The 21,036-nt window shown below is 35.5% G+C and overlaps 1 protein-coding gene across 6 annotated transcripts in view; it reads right to left on the reverse strand.

The window, feature by feature from the left end:
- Window positions 1-376: 376 nt before the first annotated feature.
- Window positions 377-21,036, reverse strand: part of GOLGA4 (golgin A4) — an 85,466-nt gene continuing 64,806 nt past the window's right edge. For 4 of the 6 annotated variants that reach the window (XM_028479145.2, XM_055079932.1, XM_055079930.1 and 1 more), the window contains 7 exons: window positions 19,703-19,723; window positions 19,456-19,524; window positions 17,886-17,961; window positions 15,750-15,853; window positions 10,606-10,692; window positions 3,921-3,983; window positions 377-1,051 (listed from right to left, as the gene is read on the reverse strand). In XM_028479145.2, coding sequence (XP_028334946.1) covers window positions 3,954-3,983; window positions 10,606-10,692; window positions 15,750-15,853; window positions 17,886-17,961; window positions 19,456-19,524; window positions 19,703-19,723 — 387 coding nt within the window. In that variant the 3' untranslated portion in view covers window positions 377-1,051; window positions 3,921-3,953. Of the gene's footprint in view, window positions 1,052-3,920; window positions 3,984-10,605; window positions 10,693-15,749; window positions 15,854-16,600; window positions 16,662-17,885; window positions 17,962-19,455; window positions 19,525-19,702; window positions 19,724-21,036 lie in introns of those variants that run through there. The other 2 variants (XM_055079931.1, XM_055079933.1) reach the window with 2 other exon arrangements.

Genomic DNA, 21,036 nt, shown 5'->3' on the forward strand with positions numbered 1-21,036 from the left:
CCCGAGTACCACAAAAAAAAAAAAAAAAAAAAAAAAAAATGTTTTCACAGAAATTTTAATGGGCCTTAATATAAACAGAATGATAAATGTAGTTATGTGTATATACACACACACACACACACACACACACACACACACACACACACATGGCCTATCCTTCCGTACATCCATTCACACATTAGAAAAATACTCAATAATTGAAAGCATAAAAAAAATTTCCAAATGCTTAGCCATTCAGCTCTCTTGACAAATAATTCCTCTTTATATTCACCCAGATACAACATAAATTCTTAACTATTTTGAAATAGATTTCAATTTAGGAAAAAACACAATAAGCACATTTTATATAGTAAATAAACTTTATTTATCTGTTCTTCTGAGATGACATTGCCAACAGTCACAGATTTGCATACAATACAGTTATGTATTGACTATTTACAATTTACAGTAGTATTTTTTCCTCTGAAAAATATAAGTACAAAAGCTAAGTAAACAATGAGGTACTGCCATTTGGATTTATCATATGTCATAGCTTAAAGAACTAGTCTTTAGCAAATATTCAACAAATCAATCTGGATAAAATAGTCAATTTAAATGCTCTAATATATCAGGAAAAAAATCCACTAAGTTCCACCTCAAAATGTATTGCACAAGTCTTTAAAAAAAAAATCACCCTAAAAATAAATACGAAAGGCAAGCAGTTCTTTAAAAAGAGGGACAAAAAGAATGGAAGAAAGGAACATTAAATGAGCCCATAAATCAGGTTAAATTATTCAAAGTATCTTTTAAACAACAAAAACTCTTCCCAACAGAAAAACTGAAGAATCCCCCCCCCGCAAAAAAACTATCACCGTTTCTCCACTGATATAATCTATTTTAAAGGCAGTCCGCAATCTTTCTGTGGCCAATGTCAGATTTTTCTTGGTCTTCTGGCTACATGAGGGGTCCTGAATAACAGCTTCGTTCTCTAAGAACAGCAGACATGCACAGTTTTCCAGGCCTGCCCAACATCACTCTCCCCACTTCTTCAAGATGAAGGTCGGAGCCATGACTGGAAAAGAAGAAGGGTGAGGATAAAGAAAGAAAGAAAATGACATAGGTATACTTCTATGTATAAAATAGATACCTAACAAGAACCTACTGTATACCACAGGGAACTCTACTCAAAGCTCTGTAGTGACCTAAATGGGAAGGAAATCTGAAAAAGAGGGGATATATGTATCTGTGTAACTGATTCACTTTGCTGTATACCTGAAACTAACACAACATTGTAAAGCAACTATACTCCAATAAAAATTTAAAAAGAAAGGAAGGAAGGAAGGAAGGAAGGAAGGGAGGAAGGGAGGAAGGAAGGAGGGAGGGAGGGAGGGAGGGAGGGAGGAAGGGAGAAAGAAAAACCTTTTAAAGCTAACTTTCTGTGAGATTTATTTTTTCAAGTTAAAGTAAAATTATATCAAGATTATATTCTATGGTCTGAGGACTGAAGCAGAAATATTCTAAATATTAAATCCTAAAGGAATCTTCTAAAAATTACTGTTCTTGGAATGACCTTATAGTCAGCAGTCCTGGAAAGCAGTATTTTTAAGTGAAATCTGGAACTGCAACCTTTCAGCACATATTGAAGGCTACCAGGTCATGATTAGAGAAAGCCAGGAGTAAACGTGATGACATGGCAGAATCTCACAAGAATGCAGACTGGATTTAAGAGGACGAAAGGTTCTTCCTTTTTCCCTAATGTAATGATTTTTCTACATATTGCAGTTCTCCCAGGACGCCAGGCATGGTGGCAGAGGATAACAGCATTTTGGTGTGAAAAAGCTATGAATGCCTCGTGAAATTAACAAACTTAATTTTAAAACCGTAATCTGCTATGAAACATGATGCTAAACCTTCCTAAAAAAGTTTCTCTAATTAAGATGCTAAAAGCCAGTGGTCAAATCAAGTATGAGGTTAAAAATGCATAAAAATAAAATACCAAAAAAGATTAAGTAATAGAGACAAACTTTTCAAATATATTTTAGTTCTAGAGAAAGTATCAAAGTCTTCTCAACTTGTAAATGAACAATATAATCCACCACTCATGATCTATCTCCAAGAGTTTACTATTTATAAAACTTGTTCAACACTCATGTTAGTCCTAGAAACGTAGAGAAGATAAGAAAAAGATCTCCTATGACATTTAAAACCCTTTGTCAGTTATTATTTTCAAACGTTAGCTTGCACTGTTGCAGGAAAAGAAGTTCATGCATGATTCAATAATGCTGCACAATGTCAATGTCATGAGAGACCCAAAAAAGGCTGGGAGAACTTTTCTAGTTCAAAAGAGACCCGAAGAACATGACGACAAAATGCAATGTGCAATCTTTCAATGGATCCTGGAATTTTAAAAATTATGAGACATTATTTGGAAAAATGGGAAAATGTATATATTTACTATATATTAGATAAGAGCATTGTGTTAATATTAAATTTCCTGAGAGTTGTAACTGTATTGTGAGTATGTAGGAAAAGGCCCTTGTTCTTAAAGATACTTGGTAAAGTATTTAGTTTATGTTTGCAAGTAACTGTCAAATGCTTGCAAGCACCATGTTTGCAAGCAACTGTCAAATGTCACAGAGGGAAAAATATATATGGAGAGAAAGCAAGAGTGAGAGCAAGTGAGAAAATCTGGAAAAATGTTAATGACTGGTAAATGTAGGTAGAGGGTATATGGATGTTCATTGTACTATTTTTACAAATCTTGTTTGAAATTTTTCAAACTAAAAGTTGAGGAGACAATCAACGGAAATGCTACAGAGTATACCTTTCAAGTGATAAATGATACTATTTAAATGCAATAACAAGCATGATACAGTATTTATAATACTATAAACAAAGGTAAATGTTAAGACTTATTGAATTAGATTTGGGATTTACAAGACTAATGACAGTTTTACATAATCACTAAGGCAACTGACATATTAAAAATAAAAATGAGATTCAAATGTAGGCAGAAAGGATATTTAAAGCAAAAACATTAAAAAATGCTATATATTAACATTTTAAAACTTGATACTGTTAGTTGAACACTAGCTTAATTATCAGAGAACCTTTAATTTAATTATAATTAAGTTCTATAGATTGTGATCCAGCTTATTTGTCACTTGTGAAAATTCTTGCAAAGTTTGAGGTAAAGACGTACCCTAAATTTTTAGGGGTGCTAAATCACACTAACAGCATGGATAATATGTGGAGGTGATGGGAGGGGTGTTTAAATGTGAGGACAGCCAACTGTGTCCAAACATTTTAGATGCCTCCCCCTCACTGTAATAATATGTTAATGAGAAACAGCCACATTCAATTAGAACAGGCTGCCTAAGGGTCTCCTCAGGACAAATGTGCTACTTTGTTATCTTGCATGATCCCAAGAAGTAATAAAACTGCCATTTATTTTAAAATCAATTTTACTAGTGCTCATTATTTCAGATTAGCCTTGACTCTAAGAAGGCTTTACAATATTTTACATTCCGGATTCGTGAAATACGTCACTTTTATCTAGAAAATGATTTTTCATTTTTCTCTCACAATCTTTATTAACTTCAAAGACCATTCTTGAGAAATAAAAAACAAAAAGGAATGTAAAATACATAAAGATTTTTTTGGATTCTTTAGCAAAATTTCAAAGACCAATTCTGAAACTTTCAACTACTGTTTAAAGAACTAAAATTTCTTAGAATTATGTAACATTTACTGGTGGTGATTATTAATCTATATATCATTAATCTATAAAGCAAAATTAACAGAAAATCCCTATATGAACCCATAGCATAATCATATTTTCATTAAACAAAAGAGCAAAAGAACTCCAGCATAATGGTTAGTATCATGCAATACATTTAATTTTTGCACAAAAGACAAAAGACATATTATTCTTCACTCACCACATGCTAACTAAGCACAGACTGACGGTTTACTCAGAAGATACCACTGCGAGGTGAAGTATACTACAAAGCCAGGAAGAAAAAAAGCTTATTGGATTAGTTTTAAGACAACATAACACACAGATTATATGTGTATATGAACTTCAAAGGATTAAACAGAATGTACTTAAAATTTTCTCACATCTCCCCAAATCAAGGGAGGATAGGCTAAGGAATCTGTAATAGCTCCCTCCCATCCTAAGTAAATATAACATACTATGTAGTGGAGATTTTACTTGGAACTTTAATTTAAAAGTTTAAACAACACAATTAAAGATGTACTTTACACTTTAAGTACATATTTATATGCTAGACATAATTAAGTCATGATTATTTGGTTTATAAAAGGATTTCTTTCATAATTCCATTAAAGCACACATTACAATTTGATTTACATAATTTCAATTTACCACCAAAAATCTGGGGGGAAATGTTGATGAATGTGAATACAGTATGTCTATATGTTGAATCATCATTCCTAAAATATGTCAATTTTATCAGTGAATAACTCTTGTATATCAACAGTATATCAGGAATGGTTTCAGGAATGATAACCCAAACCAAAGTTTCTATTCAAGGGGACCCAATCTCTACAAACAGTTTTACTATAGCAACCTTCTTAAATAAATTCTATGTCCTATTTAACATGGTCATAAACCAAGATTATTAATTAGCTTCCTGGTTTGCTTTAAAACAGCATCAGCAAAAACAGTTGTTTATAAAATCTGAGTCTATTCTTAGTGTAACCAACCTCAGAAGCATCATTTTATTTATCTTTTATATTTAATGTACAGTTAGTAAGGAACAGAAAAATCAAAAGACAAAGTAGAAAATAGGTGCAACACACAACACAATAAGGCTAACATTCTATTGGAAAACTGGCAAAAGCATGTGAAATATATGTATGCTCCCTGTGTCTATGCTTGTTAAGTACTGAAAAACTGAAATAATCTAAGTGTCCATGGATAGGAAATTGATGAACTCAGCTGCAGGACATCCATATAATCAACCAATCAAAAGAATAAGGTAAATCAGTTTGTAATGAGGTGGAATTATACAAAAATAAGTGAAAAAGCAAGCCGTTGCATACTCTCATTTTTATAAAATAAAATACTTAAATGATAAAGGAATAATTATAAATACATAATTATAAAGCTGGGGGATGTTCACCACACCATTAGCAAACATGACCTTGGCAAGGTGGAGACAGTTGGGAGGCTGAAAATCATGTGATGATTTTCAGCCTTCTATGTAATGTTTCTGAACTGTTTGCAATGTTTCTTCGCAAATGATCACACATCATGTTAATTCTAACAATATCAAGAGGTAAAACCACTTTTAAGATAACAAATATAGGTTTTAGACGTGCAATGTTTTTCACTATGCATCATTTTTATGTGTGTTTGTTTCTTGAATCCACCTTGCATGCATCTACTGAGCCCACACAAAGGTAAAGGTAAACCTCAGCTAGAATGGAGAACGTTTATACCTAACGGTGCTGAAAAGTTCTGACGATTTTATTAATCTGGAAGAGATTTTAAAAATTTCAACCAAAAGGAGAGAAGCCAGAAACATTAACTTAAGTACAAGACTGGTCTAGGGTAAGGACTGATCAAGAACTTGACACAACACAAAGGATCAGCATGAAAGCAAAGCAATAACAAAGTCAACAGAAGATCAATCTTTAAAAATGACTACAGTGGATGAGAAATGAAAACAAGCCAAATCTTTCTCATCAGAATGGAACAATTTTCTTTTAATGGAGTCATCAAGAAAATAGCCATCTGGTTTAAATGCGTCATTAAGTTTGCTAACACTCTAAAGAGAAAAGTATATTCCTAGAGACACATTTTAAAAGAGATTTCTATATAACAAAAGAACCTCTCAATTCCAAGAGATGATTTAGCACCTGATTAAAATAAACTTTCTTACTGTAATTATCCTAAATAAATAACAAACACGCTCTTAAAAAAAAAAAAAATCTGGTGGTGTACTTCCAGGGCAGTTTTATTCAATTAGACAAGCTAAAGCCTTTCATATTGGGACTTCCCTGGTGGCACGGTGGTTAAGAATCTGCCTGCCAATGCAGGGAACACGGGTTGGAGCCCTGTTCCAGGAAGATCCCACATGCCCCAGAGCAACTAAGCTCGTGCGCCAGAAATACTGAGCCTGCGTTCTAGAGCCCGAGTGCCACAACTACTGAAGCCTGTGCGCCTAGAGCTCGTGCTCCACAACAAAAGAAGCCACCGCAATGAGAAGCCCACGCACCGCAACAAAGAGTAGCCCCCGCCCCCGATCGCCAAAACCAGAGAAAGCCCGCGTGCAGTAACAAAGACCCCACACAGCCAAAAATAAATAAAATTAATTAATTAATTAAAAAAAAAAAAAGACTTTCGTATTCACTATTGCTCCCACCCTGAAACTCAAACATCCAGTCTACTCTGGCCATTTACACTACCTAAACCAAAACCAGGCACAATAATCTAAAAACTGAGAGGAGGGAAAAGGCTGCTCTAGGGAACACAAAGGTATGTGCATTTGGTCTGTGCACTTTCTGTAACTTCTGCCTGATGCATATAAGACAATTTTTTCCCACTTGAATGAAATCTAAAACTTTAAAATTTACAACTAACTCAATACTTTAGAGGAAAAGAAACCTTAGAGATAGAATAATCCAACATACTTGTTTTACCAATAAGGGCCAGAAATATGAAAAAGGTTTGCTCAAAGTTACACAGGGGCTGAGCTGTTGAGAGCTAGCTCTCACCAAGCAAAGATGCATGTGGTGGCACTCAGAGGTGCTGAAACTGGAGATGGGACATGTTTTGAGCTGGTTTCATTCCTATAAAGTGACCTGACTGTTGTAGTGAGGTCTTTCATGCTTTATCTTACACACATTATTGGTTTACCTTTCCAAGTCTCACCTTCTAGGAAAGACTCATTCTACTCATCACTACATGTGGCTCAGGAACCACCACCACCAGCCCCACCATGATCACAAAATCCCAGTGCAGGCACTATACGTACTTTGGTTCTCCAACAATCCTAACAAGATAACGTTAGTTTTGTGAAAAAACAGAGGCTCTGAGACTTGTGTGTGCACGTTCTTTAACTTTTACCTGCTGCATAGAAGACAATTTTTTCCCACTTGAAAGAAATCTAAAACTTTAAAATTTACAACTAATTTAATACTTTAGAGGAAAAGGAACCTTAGAGATAGAATAATCCAACATACTTTTGTGAAGAAACAGAGGCTCTGAGACTTGTCAAATGAAGGACTAGGATTCCTTCACTATACATTGTGACCCTCAAATAAACCAGACTTTACTTATGCTCTATAATTTACTCTTACTTGACAGATAATGGTTTCTCATCTATGAAGTACATTCTTCAAATTAGGTTAAACTCTGAAACAACTTATTAAATAATAACTGTTGTATTCTGTAGTGGGGTTTTTCAAATAAACAGTATAAAAGTCACTAAGGAGAGGGCAGGTATGGTAAAGAGGAGACATACTGAAAAATACCTTACCAGCAGTCATGGACAGTTTTCGATCAATGCCACAAAGCAAACATACAATCATTAGGGTCATAAAGCAAAGTTTTTAGAAAGTATTCCTCCTCTCATACCTGCTAAATAACGTAAATGCTGACGTGGCTGCACACTCTCAGCAAAAAGTGCAATCCACGCTCTCCCAAGCATCCCAAATACTAACGGACAGGGGAGGGAGCTCTGCAATGTGACGGGGTTTGTTTGGTTTACTTATACCAGCTTTGTAGCCCCCAAACCTAAAATAACAAAATAGTCAATACTGTTAATTTTTAACAGAGGGGAAACTGTAGCTGCGGTTACAACAAATTACAGAAATGGTCCATCTGGAACATATATTTAAAGCTAATGTGACTAAATAGCTTTTAAACAATTATTTAATAAAACCCTAAAAAGCTCTGCTTTCTACACATGTAGATATCTTTCTATTGGATACTTCCATAGAAAAAGAGAAGTCACTATTCTCAGCAGTGTTTTGCTCTAATCAGCTACAGTTCATTGGGGTATGAAACAAGTTATAATTTCTTTACGGGGTTTGTTCAAAGACAGTGATTCTTACCACTTATTTTATGAATGACAACAATCTTAAGGCAAATGTGACTTATGTTTCAACTTTCTCAATCAACAGTAATCTTAATTTTCCATCAAATAAGGGAACAATCCTGAGTCACTCTATCCTGTACCAAAAATCTCTTTATGCTGACAAAAGGTGACTCAAATTGATAAGTCATCTTTGGGATCTCCCTCACTTCATGCTCACTATAACTTAGTTCATCTTTCCTAAGCATCTATTTTTATTATTTGAATTACATTACTTAAGCATATCTTTTATTCATGTATGAATGAATGGATGCTACCCCTTCCCCCTAAAATTAAAGGTTCCACAAGGTCAACAATCGTATCGTCCATGTCTTCAATTTTCCTACATTTGCCATAACAAGTAAGATGTTACAGAAAAAACCCAAACAAACTTTTTGGCCAACCCAACAGAAGAGAAGTAGGTGACTGTCAACTGAACTCATTCATTAAGCAAAAGATAATGATGGATGAGACTCTGCTTAAAATAGTAATGGAAAAAAAAAAAAGTAGTGGAAAGAGTGGGACTTTCTTTCTGGGCAGGTCAGCCTCTGGGATAAGGAAGAATTACTTCAGGAAGTCAGTCACCACTTCATCCCTATCTAGAATGAATACCATTTTATTCACAAAAGAAGAGTGTAAAGTTTTTCAAAGATTTCTTTTAAATTAAACTTAAGAAAGAAACTTTTCCATCTACCTTAAAAGGTTTTTAGATGGTTCACTATTTACATGTAATCAATTTGATTAGTTTCCTTCAAGACAAACCAATCTAAGGCTGTATGTGTATGTGGGGGATGAGGGGGAATGTTTCCTACCACATTTGCCAAAGCAGTGACTTAGGATGAGTCTATACTATATTCTAAATCCTGACAAAATGTAGCCCAACAGTAAGATGAGAGGTTGGCTATATCCCAACAACAAGATAAAAAAGAGGCTACAGGAGAATGAACAAAGATAATAAAAGCTTTCTATTTACATCCATCATTTTAAAATATTTTCTTAAACTGGACTATAATGACAGAATTGTGTCAACGGGCTCAAACTGCATTGGAGATTTTTATTTTCACAAAGACACAGTTGTTTACTCAGTGAAGAGGAAAACCACTCTGAGTGGACTATAGATTATAGAATTGGATGTTTGCTATAATTTAAAACAACATTCTCTCTACTGATGAAGGGCATACATTATAGTTACATACTTCTTTATCAAAAATATCTATAACCAGAAATAACTACAGAGGTATGACGATATTTTTCAGACCACTAGCTACCAGGGAGAAATGCTTCACCAAAAAAAACAATTAAAGGCTAACCAAAATAACTGCAACTGTCCCAGAAAATATACAATAGGTAAATAATACAGTATACAATGGAGTATTGCGACAAAAGTCAGGGATGCTGGGATGACCTTAGAGGAAGCCAGAAAGAGGTCAGAACATGCAATGGGTGAAAGGAGAGGAACTTCATAAATGGCTGATAAGTGCTGGGGTTATTTAGCCTGGAAGGTAAAAGCCCTCCATCCAGGACATCTGTGGGTTCTTGGTTGAGTTCCATGGGTTAGAACCATAACAGATTGGTGACCACAACAGAAAGGGAGACTTGGGATCAAGAAAAGCCAGAATTTTTGTAAGAAACACACAGTCTGTAGAGATAAGATAGGATTCTTAAGGGTAATTACTTATTGACTTGGTCCTTCTTACTGGAGATACTCAGACATGGGCTAACCCATCACTAAAGAGTAGATCTTTGTTTGCTTTAAATAGGAGAGTGAAAAAAACAGCAGTACCGGGATCATGAAATAGGTAAAGAAATTGGGGGGAATATATGGAAGAGCTACAGGCTATTAGCAAGACAAGAAAAGGAAGCAGAAAGAGACAGCTAAGGGCCAGACAGGAAAACAGCACAAATTTCATACTGTGCTTAGAATGGATCTTCTTACTGTATTATTGGTTCAGCACAAAAAGAAGTTAGGCAAAGGGAATTTTGCATAATTTATGAAGTGTGTGTTTGTTTCATTTCAGTCACAGCTGACTTCACACAAAGGTTTCTAAGAATTCAGTTATCTACATTTCCCTTGCAGGGTACATGTCAAAAGCTCAAAAAATGCTTAAACTCTTATACTCAGAATTATTGTATTCAGAAATCAAGTGAAGTAGAATAAGGAATTGTAATCTACAAAACACCTAACATCATGATATAATTCAGTTTAAAAAATTATTACTGGATATACCAGAACAAATGCCTTTTCCATCCTTCCCATAAAGAGCCCAAGTTCCAGAAATCTCATATAGCACATACTGGTGTCAACCTCATATATACTATTAAATAAGACTGTTCTTTTCAGATCTGCCCTCAGTTTAATTTTCTTAATGTAGTTTCACTCTCATTTTTCAGGCTATAGTACAATAAAGATGAAAACTTTTAAATTTCTCTTACCAACTCAAAGTCTTTGTAAATGAGACAGAAAGTAAACAGATGAGATAAAGTTGTCTTCTATCTGTAGCCTATTCTTAAAGCTTACCATGAGCCGAGCATCTTCTTTTTCCAAAATTTTCTGAGTCTGATCATCAGGGAACTTCAGTACAGTGGTTATAACCTTTGCCATGGTCTACAAGAAAGACAAGAGACGATCACTAGACAGTGGAGCAGATGGGTCTCACCCCATTCTGACATGTTCTGCTGGTGGAATTCTTTAGTGCTCTCAATGGAAGCCACGACCAAAGAAGTATGATGTGAAGGTATTGGTCAAGGAAATAACAGCCAACACTAGAATTTCAATTTGAAAGGATCCCTCACAAGGTCTGGATTGGTATTATTTTAAGAAGATGTATTTACAATAGCATGAAGCTATATACAGTTCTAATGCTCTTGGCCCTCTGTCTTATTAAAATGAAACTTTATTACTCATTCATTTTATAAGGTTTTTTATTTGTAGAAATCTACCTAGTAAGTGATGTATTGCCAAAACATACGCTCTAAACAATCAGATTTAGAGACTCCCAAGTTCAGCTTGAACTAAATCACATCATATATCTCATAAACATGGGCTACTGCATGAACATGAACATGCTTATAGGTATTTTTTAATACATGCAGCACATCAGCCTAATAGAAATACAAATTACATTTTAAATAAACACAAGATGTTTTGTTCGGTAGAAAACAGGATGAATCAAAACATTACACATGGTGGCTTGCAAACAAGATCATAAACTGTGCAGATCTCAATAAATATACCGTAAGTCAGACTGTCACCCATAAGCTCGTGGAAAATTCTCCTCAAAGGTTGAAATTCCCTATTTTGTATCAAGATGAGATGGTTTGAGGGAGACAGAGAGGAAAGAAGATACCACTTATGAAATAAGTAGGATAACAAGTTCAGTGCTTACATACAAATTCAGGTACTAATGCTCTCCTGAGGATTAGTAGTAGTACTACTTACTGTAGTGCTACAGAGGACAGGAGGCTCACCAGAGAGCTGACTCTAATATTCTTTGTTCATAGTTACAAGACTGTGTGTGTGTATGGTAGGGCGGGGAAGAGTGTGTGACTGCAGAAGGTCACTGAGCAAAAGATGACATAATAGAGTTAACCAAAATTTTAGGAACATACATCATTTTTAAAAAAGTATAACTATTTCCAGGAAGGAAAAGAACTAACATTTAAAAAAAGTCTTATTATGTGCTAAGCCTAGGCAAGGCACTTTACATATTTCTAATACTTATTTCAACTAATAGATCAACTAATACTATTCCTCAACCACAAACCCCCATAAAGAGCAAGACTTTAGTTTCAGCCCTCCTTCCTTCCTTTTATCTTTGCCTCTGCCAGCTTGATGATTTAAAAAATACCTTTAAAACAACTTAGTTCTTGGAGAATTCCAAAGGCATTTTACAAAAATCCTCATCCTTTAAATTGTATTGCCTAGATAGAACAGAATCTTCTGTGCTAAACTGAAGTCTAGAAACCAAGCGTATATGTGGCATGAAATGGGAAGAGAAATATGAAGTAGTAACTATTTCAATAATCTTTTTATTAGAACTCTGGAAATTTTAAATGGTTTCTGGTATACTATCTATGAAGACTGTTTTTAGGAAGTACCAAAAATCTAAAATTCAGGGATTCACAATTATAGGGAACATTTCTTTAATTTCAATAGCTTAACAAGTTCAGAAACCCAAAAGCCCATTTATATTCACTATGAAACTGCATAGTGCACATCTATGCACAAACATGTCTGTCAAAACAAAAAAAAAAAACAAAAAAACAAAACAAAAAATAAAACCAAGTGTGGCTAGTTGCCTCTTCACACTTTTAGACAATGTTAAATTCATCACTGATGCAGCATTTGCAGTTGATTACCTAGTAAAGACTTAAAAGCTCTTCTCTGGCTTGTCAGAAAACACTTTAATGGAAAGCCCAGGCTCTTTGCTGAATCTTGGGAAAGAAATCAGACTGTCTACTCTACACACAATATCCTTAGGTCCTGGGAAGTAAGGAAAAACTCAAATGAGCCACCTGGTTTAGAAGTGGCCTCTCCTGCCATGTTTTCTTTAGGGAGAGGAGTCAATAAAGGGTAGAATGAGAAACACTTTCTATTGAAAAGGAGAACAGGCTGAATTTAAGCATCAAAAATAGCATGGAGGCTCAAAACCCAAGAAAAAGAAAGTGCAAGGACAGAAGAAAGAAGGGGAGTTTACTTAACTTCGTACTATAAGAATGTGTATTACATATGTGGTCTTAAAAAAATCATCTGCCTCATCAAATTGGGAACACTGTGTGCAAAAGCAGATGAAGAAAGACAGGTGGGATGACATACAGATCCTACTGGACAAGAAACAATGGCAGATGGTGATCAAATCACAAAGGCCACAATATACTCGGCTTGTTCTAAAACCACAACCTGGTCTCCATTTCAAATTCTTTGTGAATGTATGGAAATTAGGCAAATCAACAAAAGAAATGTCTAAAAATAGCTCTGATTGTGTCAACCCCTGCTCAAAAATTTTCAGGGCTACCCCCCAACAACCTACAGGTAAAACTCTGAGAACACTCCAGGCCCTCCACACCCTGCAGCCCGAAGCAGAGTCACTTCCACCTCATAGAGCTGGTATTTTAGTTGGAGCGGACTACTTGTCCGCTACTACTACTTGTCATTCCAAAGCCCACACTCAATTTCCTGTCTTGGACTTTCTGTCTGGGCTTTCCTCCTGCCTGAGCTCATCTATCTATCTATCTATCAAAATCTATGCCCCCTTGTAAAGGCCTGTATATACATCTCCTTCTCCATGATGTCCTTGACCTTCCCACAAGTAAACATGAGGACACTGTGCTACAGTCTGCATCATACTGTGCTTAGTAAACAGCTCCACTTTCTCACTATATGGTAAACACCTTAAAGTTAGGGATGGTATCAATTTTCATCTCCTTATCCATCATGGTGATAAAGGTGATAAAGGACCACATATAGTAAGTGCTCAATAAATATGAAGTAAATTAAACTGAATATCTACTGCCAATTTTCAATACTGACTTATAAAATGTGATGGCAGAATAAAAGACTACTCAGTCTTGGTAACCAGAAAAGCACACTGAATGCTGAAGATAAAGATCAGATAGAGCCGCCTCAACACAGATTCCCAGCCCTGTGTTAGCTGGGGCTGCCCAGCTGCCTCAGGAGCGTCGCTTCTAGCTGTCTCCCAAGTCACAGCCTAGGAGGAAATGCAGAGCCCTGAGACCTGGCTGAACTGGTACCACCCCAGAACGTATCTCATGCTGGGCTGGGCCTTTCTCCAGGACTCATACTCTGTAGGGATCTCACCCCATACAGGCTCACAACATCCAGAAGACAAAGGCTGAGGCAGTCACACTCTCTTCATTTTGCAGATAGAGAAAAGACTAAATAATTTATTTAGCAACAACTCTGGGATGATAGCTTTAGACTCAACGAATAAACCAGAGTAGCTAGGTTCCTGAGAGGCTATTTTTCGTAAAGAAATGCTTTTCCCCCTTCCTTGCAATAACAAGGTAATTTTAAACTATCTACCCCACCTCAGATTCCGGCTGCTATCCAATCAGGGCATAGTAAGAGAAAGTTACATTTCATTGGCTTTGTTTTTTAAAGCTAAGGAGAAAATGAGTTTTAGCTATCCTCTGAACTAAAAAAAAAAAAAAAAAAAAAAGACCTTAAGAAAAAAAGGCACTGAATTACTGTGAATTAATATATCCCTCCTATGATTCATGTTCAGGATCACACTAAATATTACTTTAATTTGAATTATCTGATACAGTGAAATTAGACTTCTATAGTGTCAAGGATTCAAACGACTTCTAGTCCTATAGCTCCTGGTGTTTAGCTGAATCTACGATTCATAACATCCTTTTTTTAAAAAAAAATAATAAATTTTATTTATTTATTTGGCTGTGTTGGGTCTTTGTTGCTGCGTGCGGGCTTCTCTCTAGTTGTGGCAAGTGGGGGCTACTCTTTGTTGCGGTGTGCGGGCTTCTCACTGTGGTGGCTTCTCTTGCTGCGGAGCATGGGCTCTAGGCACGTGGGCTTCAGTAGTTGGGGCACGTGGGCTCAGCAGTTGTGGCTTGTGGGCTCTAGAGCGCAGGCTCAGTAGTTGTGGCGCGCAGGCTCAGTTGCTCCGCAGCATGTGGGATCTTCCCGGCCCAGGGCTCGAACGCATGTCCTTTACATTGGCAGGCGGATTCTTAACCACTGTGCCACCAGGGAAGTCCCCATAACATTCTTAAGAGATTTTCTTATGTCCTAATTTTTAGGTCTTAAATATATTTACCAAATCAATTCCTGAACTGGTTTAGCACTCAGTAATCCCCACAGACCCACAAATTAGAACACTGATAATTTCTTAGAAAACTCATTATCCCATTCTCAGCCAACATATAACGACAATGTAAAAGTTCATGAAGGTAAAAAGTTGAAACAATATCAGAAACAGAAATTGCTTCAAATGAAAAACTTTGAGAAAAGGCTCCTGAATCTCCCTAAATGCAATCAATTCAATTAAAGATATATTTACAAAACGTCTGATATAAGGCTCTTTTAAAAATACTGCTGGGGATACAAACAACAGTAAGACAAGACTCTATACTCAAGGACCTTATAATAAATTTAATATTCTAGAAAACAAATTAACTGAGCATTATTACTTACACAGTGTGGTTATTTTTAAATGGTCAATATTCCATATGTGCAAGAGTAACTTTCTTACAGTGACTAAAGTAAAATATTTCTAAATATCCCTACATAGTCATTCTTAATTAGGACCATTTCCAATACTAGCCACGCTATCCTCAAGTCTCCATGAAATAGTCTCCATCTATTCTCCTACCTTTAAGATTTGAAGTCAAAAAAATAGTCACATGCTTCACAAAGTATTAAGTTAATGAAATTTTGTTTTTTATTTTTTAGCATCATCCACCAGTATTTTCTAAATTAATATTTTATAAATGTAACAAATATAAGCAAGATCTGCCAATTCACTTTTGCAAACAAAGGGCAATAACACAATTACCTATTGCCTACTATCAGCATGTATGGTCTGCTAACAGTAAACATACAACATCAATATGTGTACTAAAAATGGGACATATTTCCTTTTAAATTAAACCACATGCCAAATCACCAGACATGATTTATACCTTAGTCTCACGACCCATCATATACTCAAAAAGCACTTTTCGCAAATACTCAAACTCGGTAGGTTCTCCAAAGAGCGAGACATCAGTATGGTACAAATTGCCACCTGTCAAATAAAAAAACCAGATCAAACTGTAAAGACAAAACCAGATAAGCTACTTATTACTCAGAAAAAGACAAACTAAAAGACAATCAAAGGAACAAAGAGAGAGGCATCACTCTTGTATTAACTGTATTATATTGTATGTATTGTACTGCATTACATTACATATACACTAAGCATTCCAGTTGGTATTTTTCCCTTGGAAGAGAAAACAAGAATTATTATAGCAATTTTATTTCTCACATTCCCCCCATCCTCAAACTTCTTCTTCTTCATCTTTCTGGCATGGCAATTTAAAAAGACTAGACCTAGGGAATACAAAGATTCCTCAGAACTGGTCTTTCTTTCCTAAATATTATGTGGTTGGCTTCAGATATCCTACAATGACTAAAATGAACAATCATTTTTATTTTAAGAGTTTAGTAACTCAGAATAGTATTCTACATTTTCTAGTATTCCAAACCTGAAAGCACTGAAGTTTAAATCAAGTTTTCTAAACAGTTCTGAAACACAAGGTAGATAAAATAACTTGAAAATGCATGAAATAATAATGCCAATATAGTGGTTTTCAAATACTTTGATTCAACATCTTAAAAAGACTGTCATAAAATTTACAGTTCATCTATTAATCAAGCTCCATTTTAATCTAAAAATAAAGAATAAATACAGTTCAGGTATATGAAGTCACACTGTGACAAACTTTAATTTGAATGAATTCATAATTATGCATTATGTGAAGTCTATACTTGCATCCACTTCCAGAAGTATGGCACACTAGGTAATCTGAAAAGCCTTCTGCACCAAGAAACATCTAAAAGCACAGCAAAGAGATTAATGTGCAAATTCAAACAGACTGCTTGGATTTTTGACAGGATTAGATGAGTTGACAGACAAAATGTGTTTTATAACAGTGCCTGACACTTAGTATTATATATGTGTCAGTTGTTTAAAAAAATGTACATGTGTTCATTTTACAATTTAAAACTGAGAAAAAAGGAAAATTAAGTATGAAATTCTTAAGTTGAAACTTAAAAAAAAATAAAAAAGAATCAATACTATTCCCTATGCACAGCGGGGCACTGATTTAGCAGTTCTATGCTAAGAATCACATATGTTGACTTAGCTATGGCAAACAGTCTTTGTAGCAGGAATTTTCTCTGCAATGAGCCATAGGAAACTTCCAAGTTGGTTTTCTCTTCTTTTTGAAGTGTGTTTTGGAAAGAATCTAAAGAAAGTCCTTGTTTAATTAAAAACTGTAAAATGTCTTATGTTATTTCACAACAATAAGAGCTTTCAAAAACACAAAAGAATGTGAAATGGCTTAGATTCATGCCCCAGTGCCTTTCATGAAAAAGCAGAAAGGTTTACAAAACATTTAGCAAAATAAAACTATTCTTAATGCAGTGAGGCAGTGAAACTGAGAATGGGAAATTGTGAGATTATTCAGAGATTATTTGAAGTCATGACTATTTCAAGGGAACAACTACATAAAGACTCAAGCTCATCTTTAGAATCCTTTGTAAGTGGCATACATAAGTCAACAGAGTAATACTTCCAAATCATCCTTCCCCATCTTGAAATAAATATTTTTATGAATTATTTTCTCCTTAAATCCTGGTTTAAAAATAGCAATTACAGCATTATTATAATAGTAAAAAACAGAAGCATCTAAAATATGTAACTCTGAGTTTGTATGGGTACATGTAGTGGATTACATAAATGTCTGGATACACACAGAAGAGTCTGGAAAAATATATGTAAATTGTAAACTAGGTTCAGCTGGAGAGTGGAGAATGAAGTGGGAACTTGCAGTTTCACTTAAACATGGCAGCATTTTTTTTTTTTTACAACAAATACGCATTAATTTTGTTTTAGATTACTACCATTCTTTCCATAAAACTAGTTGTTACTGGTGAATTACAAAGGTAAAACATATTCCTTGTAAAGAATGAGATTAGCAAAGACAAAAATGAAAATCATCCAGAAGTCCACCAATACAAGATAACCATAGATACCATGATGAGAGAATTCCTACCTTTGTAAGGTGTCCCCACAGTTGTTGCATATACATTCTTTTCATATTCCTTCAAACGATCTTCTAAATTGTGAATCTAAAAATAACAAATATTCCAATCATATCATAAGATTCATATGGAAATCATATGTAAAAACCCCTGGTGGCACAGTGGTTGAGAGTCCACCTGCCGATGCAGGGGACACTGGTTCGTGCCCCGGTCTGGGAAGATCCCACATGCCGCGGAGCGGCTGGGCCCGTGAGCCATGGCCGCTGAGCCTGCGCGTCCGGAGCCTGTGCTCCGCAACGGGAGAGGCCACAACAGTGAGAGGCCCCGTACTTGCAAAAAAAAAAAAAAAAAAAAAGACTGCTGTAGCCACTAGATTTTCTTAATGCTGAATACAGGATATAGGCAAAAAAAAAATTAATACATATGGTTTCTTTGATATGACACCAAAAGCAGAGACAACAAAAGAAAAAACATATAAAATGTTTGTGCCTCAAAGGACATTATCAAGAAAGTGAAAAGACAACCCACAGAATGGGAGAAAATATTTGCAAATCATATATCTAATGAGGGACTTATATCCAGAATATATAAAGTACATTCACAATTCAACAACAACAAAAAACAAATGACCCAACTTAAAAATGAGCAAAGGACATTGCTCCAAAGAAGATATACAAATAATAAGATGCTCAACATCATTAGTCACTAGGGAAGTACAAATTACAACCATAATGAGATATTACTTCATACCAACTAGGATAGTTATAATCAAAACACTTGTTGGGGAAGATGTGGAGAAGTTGAAATTCTTATACTTTGTGGTCAGAATGTAAAATGGTGTCCACAATGTAAAACCGTTTGATGGGTCTTCAAAGAGCTAAACATATAATTACCATATGATCTAGCAATCCCACTCCTAAGTACATAACCCAAAGAAGGAAACAGGTATTCAAACAAAAACTTGTAAACAATGTTCCTCGCAGCACTATTCACAATAGGCAGAAGGTAGAAACAACCCAAACACACATCAATTGATGAATGAGTTAACAAAATGTGGTATATCTATACAATGAAATATTACTCTGCCATAGAGGGGAGTGAAGTACTGATATATGCTACAACATGGATGAACCTTAAAAACATCATGCTAAGTGAAAGAAGTCAGATTAAAAAGCTCATGTATTATATGATTCTATTTATATAAAATACTCAGAATAGGTAAATCGACAGACACAAAAAGCAGATTTGTGGTTGTGAGAGGCTGGGGGGAGGAGGTAATAGGGAGTGACAGCTTAATGAGTATGGGGTTTCCTTTTGGGGGTGATGGAATGTTCTGGAACTAGATAATATGAATGCAAGTGTTCTTGTTTAAATATACGTGATCACAAATTTATAAAGATATACTCTAGCACCTTCAGGTTTGGGAATAAAATTTCCTGTGTAAGACAAGATTGCAAAGTCAATTAATAAATGAGTATTAAATCCATTCTTTTTTAAAAACTAGCTAAATGAGTTCCAAGAACATACTAACAGAAATCAAGGAAGTCATCTCAAAATAAAAGGCACCAATTAGACCTGTACCTGTTCTCTGAACTCTTGCTCTTTCAACTTTGAATCACTGATTAGAGTAGTCTTCTGTGCTAGTTGTGTCTGAAAGAACAAGAAGTCAGATCTGAGATGCATATGGGTTTCATCATTGCCTGGACACATTGCTATACTGCTTGGTAAATTTCTCCTGAGAACAAGTCTCTTTATGTTTTAACCTAAAGTACAGAATGCTCCTGAAAATGGACTACCTTCACTCAAATTAATGAAAAACTAGTCTTACCTGTAGCTCCATAATTGTTACCTAAAAATGGAAAAGAAAAAAAAATTAGTGCAATAATAAAACCTACAAGAAATAATTAAATGGAGCAATATGGGGCTTCCCTGGTGGCGCAGTGGTTGCGCGTCCACCTGCCGATGCAGGGGAACCGGGTTCGCGCCCCGGTCTGGGAGGATCCCACATGCCGCGGAGTGGCTGGGCCCGTGAGCCATGGCCGCTGAGCCTGCGCGTCCGGAGCCTGTGCTCCGCAACGGGAGAGGCCACAACAGAGGGAGGCCCGCATGCCCCAAAAAAAAAAAAAAAAAAAAAAAAAAAAAAAAAAAAAAAAAATGGAGCAATATGAAATTACAAGGAAACAAAAATTTAGTGTTACAGTCTTAAGAGAGTGGTTAGATTTGAGATGAGACAACTTTAAATATTTGCTTTTAAACCTGGTCTATGTTGCTATACAAACTATTAAAATGTAAATATATATAAAGATAGGTAAACAAAGAAAAATGACTGGAAGGTCACCCACCAAACTCCTAACAATGATTACCACTTGGGAAAAGGAGGTACCCACCAGGAAGGGTTTATCTATATACTTCTGTATTATCTCACTTTTTTTTTTTTTTAACAAGAATGTATTCATCTATTATTTGTGCAATTTCAAAAAATTAAACATATTAACATCTATTTATAGCATACGGGCCCTTTAAGGAAAATTCTAAAGGACCATTTCTGGGAATCCACTCTACACAATAATCACAAATTATTTTTCATTGAACTCAACACTGACATGTAGTTCAAGATATCCCAGAAGCACCAAAAGATGCTCAAAAAGGAAAAGAATAAAAATTCATAAAGAATAAAATAGAAAAATATTTTTTAGAGTAGAAATAAAAGTTAAAGATAGTTTCTCCTTTCTTATGCTACAAGGTAAAGGACTCAAAAGACCTCCTGAATATTAATTTCATAATGTTTCAATACTCCATGGCATCTTGACAAATGCCTCAGTGCCACTTTATGCAGCATTAATACTTAATTTGATACTAAGGAAAAGAACATGTTACAGAGTAGAATACACTTATTTGGCTCATAGGAAGCAACGTTTAATGGCACCAAGTATATTCATATTGTGACCAAATGGCAAAAAAAAAAAAAAAAAAAAAAAAAAAAATCCTAAAACAATAGAACTTAGTAGCTAGTAAAGAAAGAGAGAAAGAGTCTACTCAGGGCTTCCCTGGTGGCGCAGTGGTTGCGCGTCCGCCTGCCGATGCAGGGGAACCGGGTTCGCGCCCCGGTATGGGAGGATCCCACGTGCCGCGGAGCGGCTGGGCCTGTGAGCCATGGCCGCT

Source organism: Physeter macrocephalus, chromosome 18 (genome assembly GCF_002837175.3).
Source record: "Physeter macrocephalus isolate SW-GA chromosome 18, ASM283717v5, whole genome shotgun sequence".
Taxonomy (NCBI): domain Eukaryota; kingdom Metazoa; phylum Chordata; class Mammalia; order Artiodactyla; family Physeteridae; genus Physeter; species Physeter macrocephalus.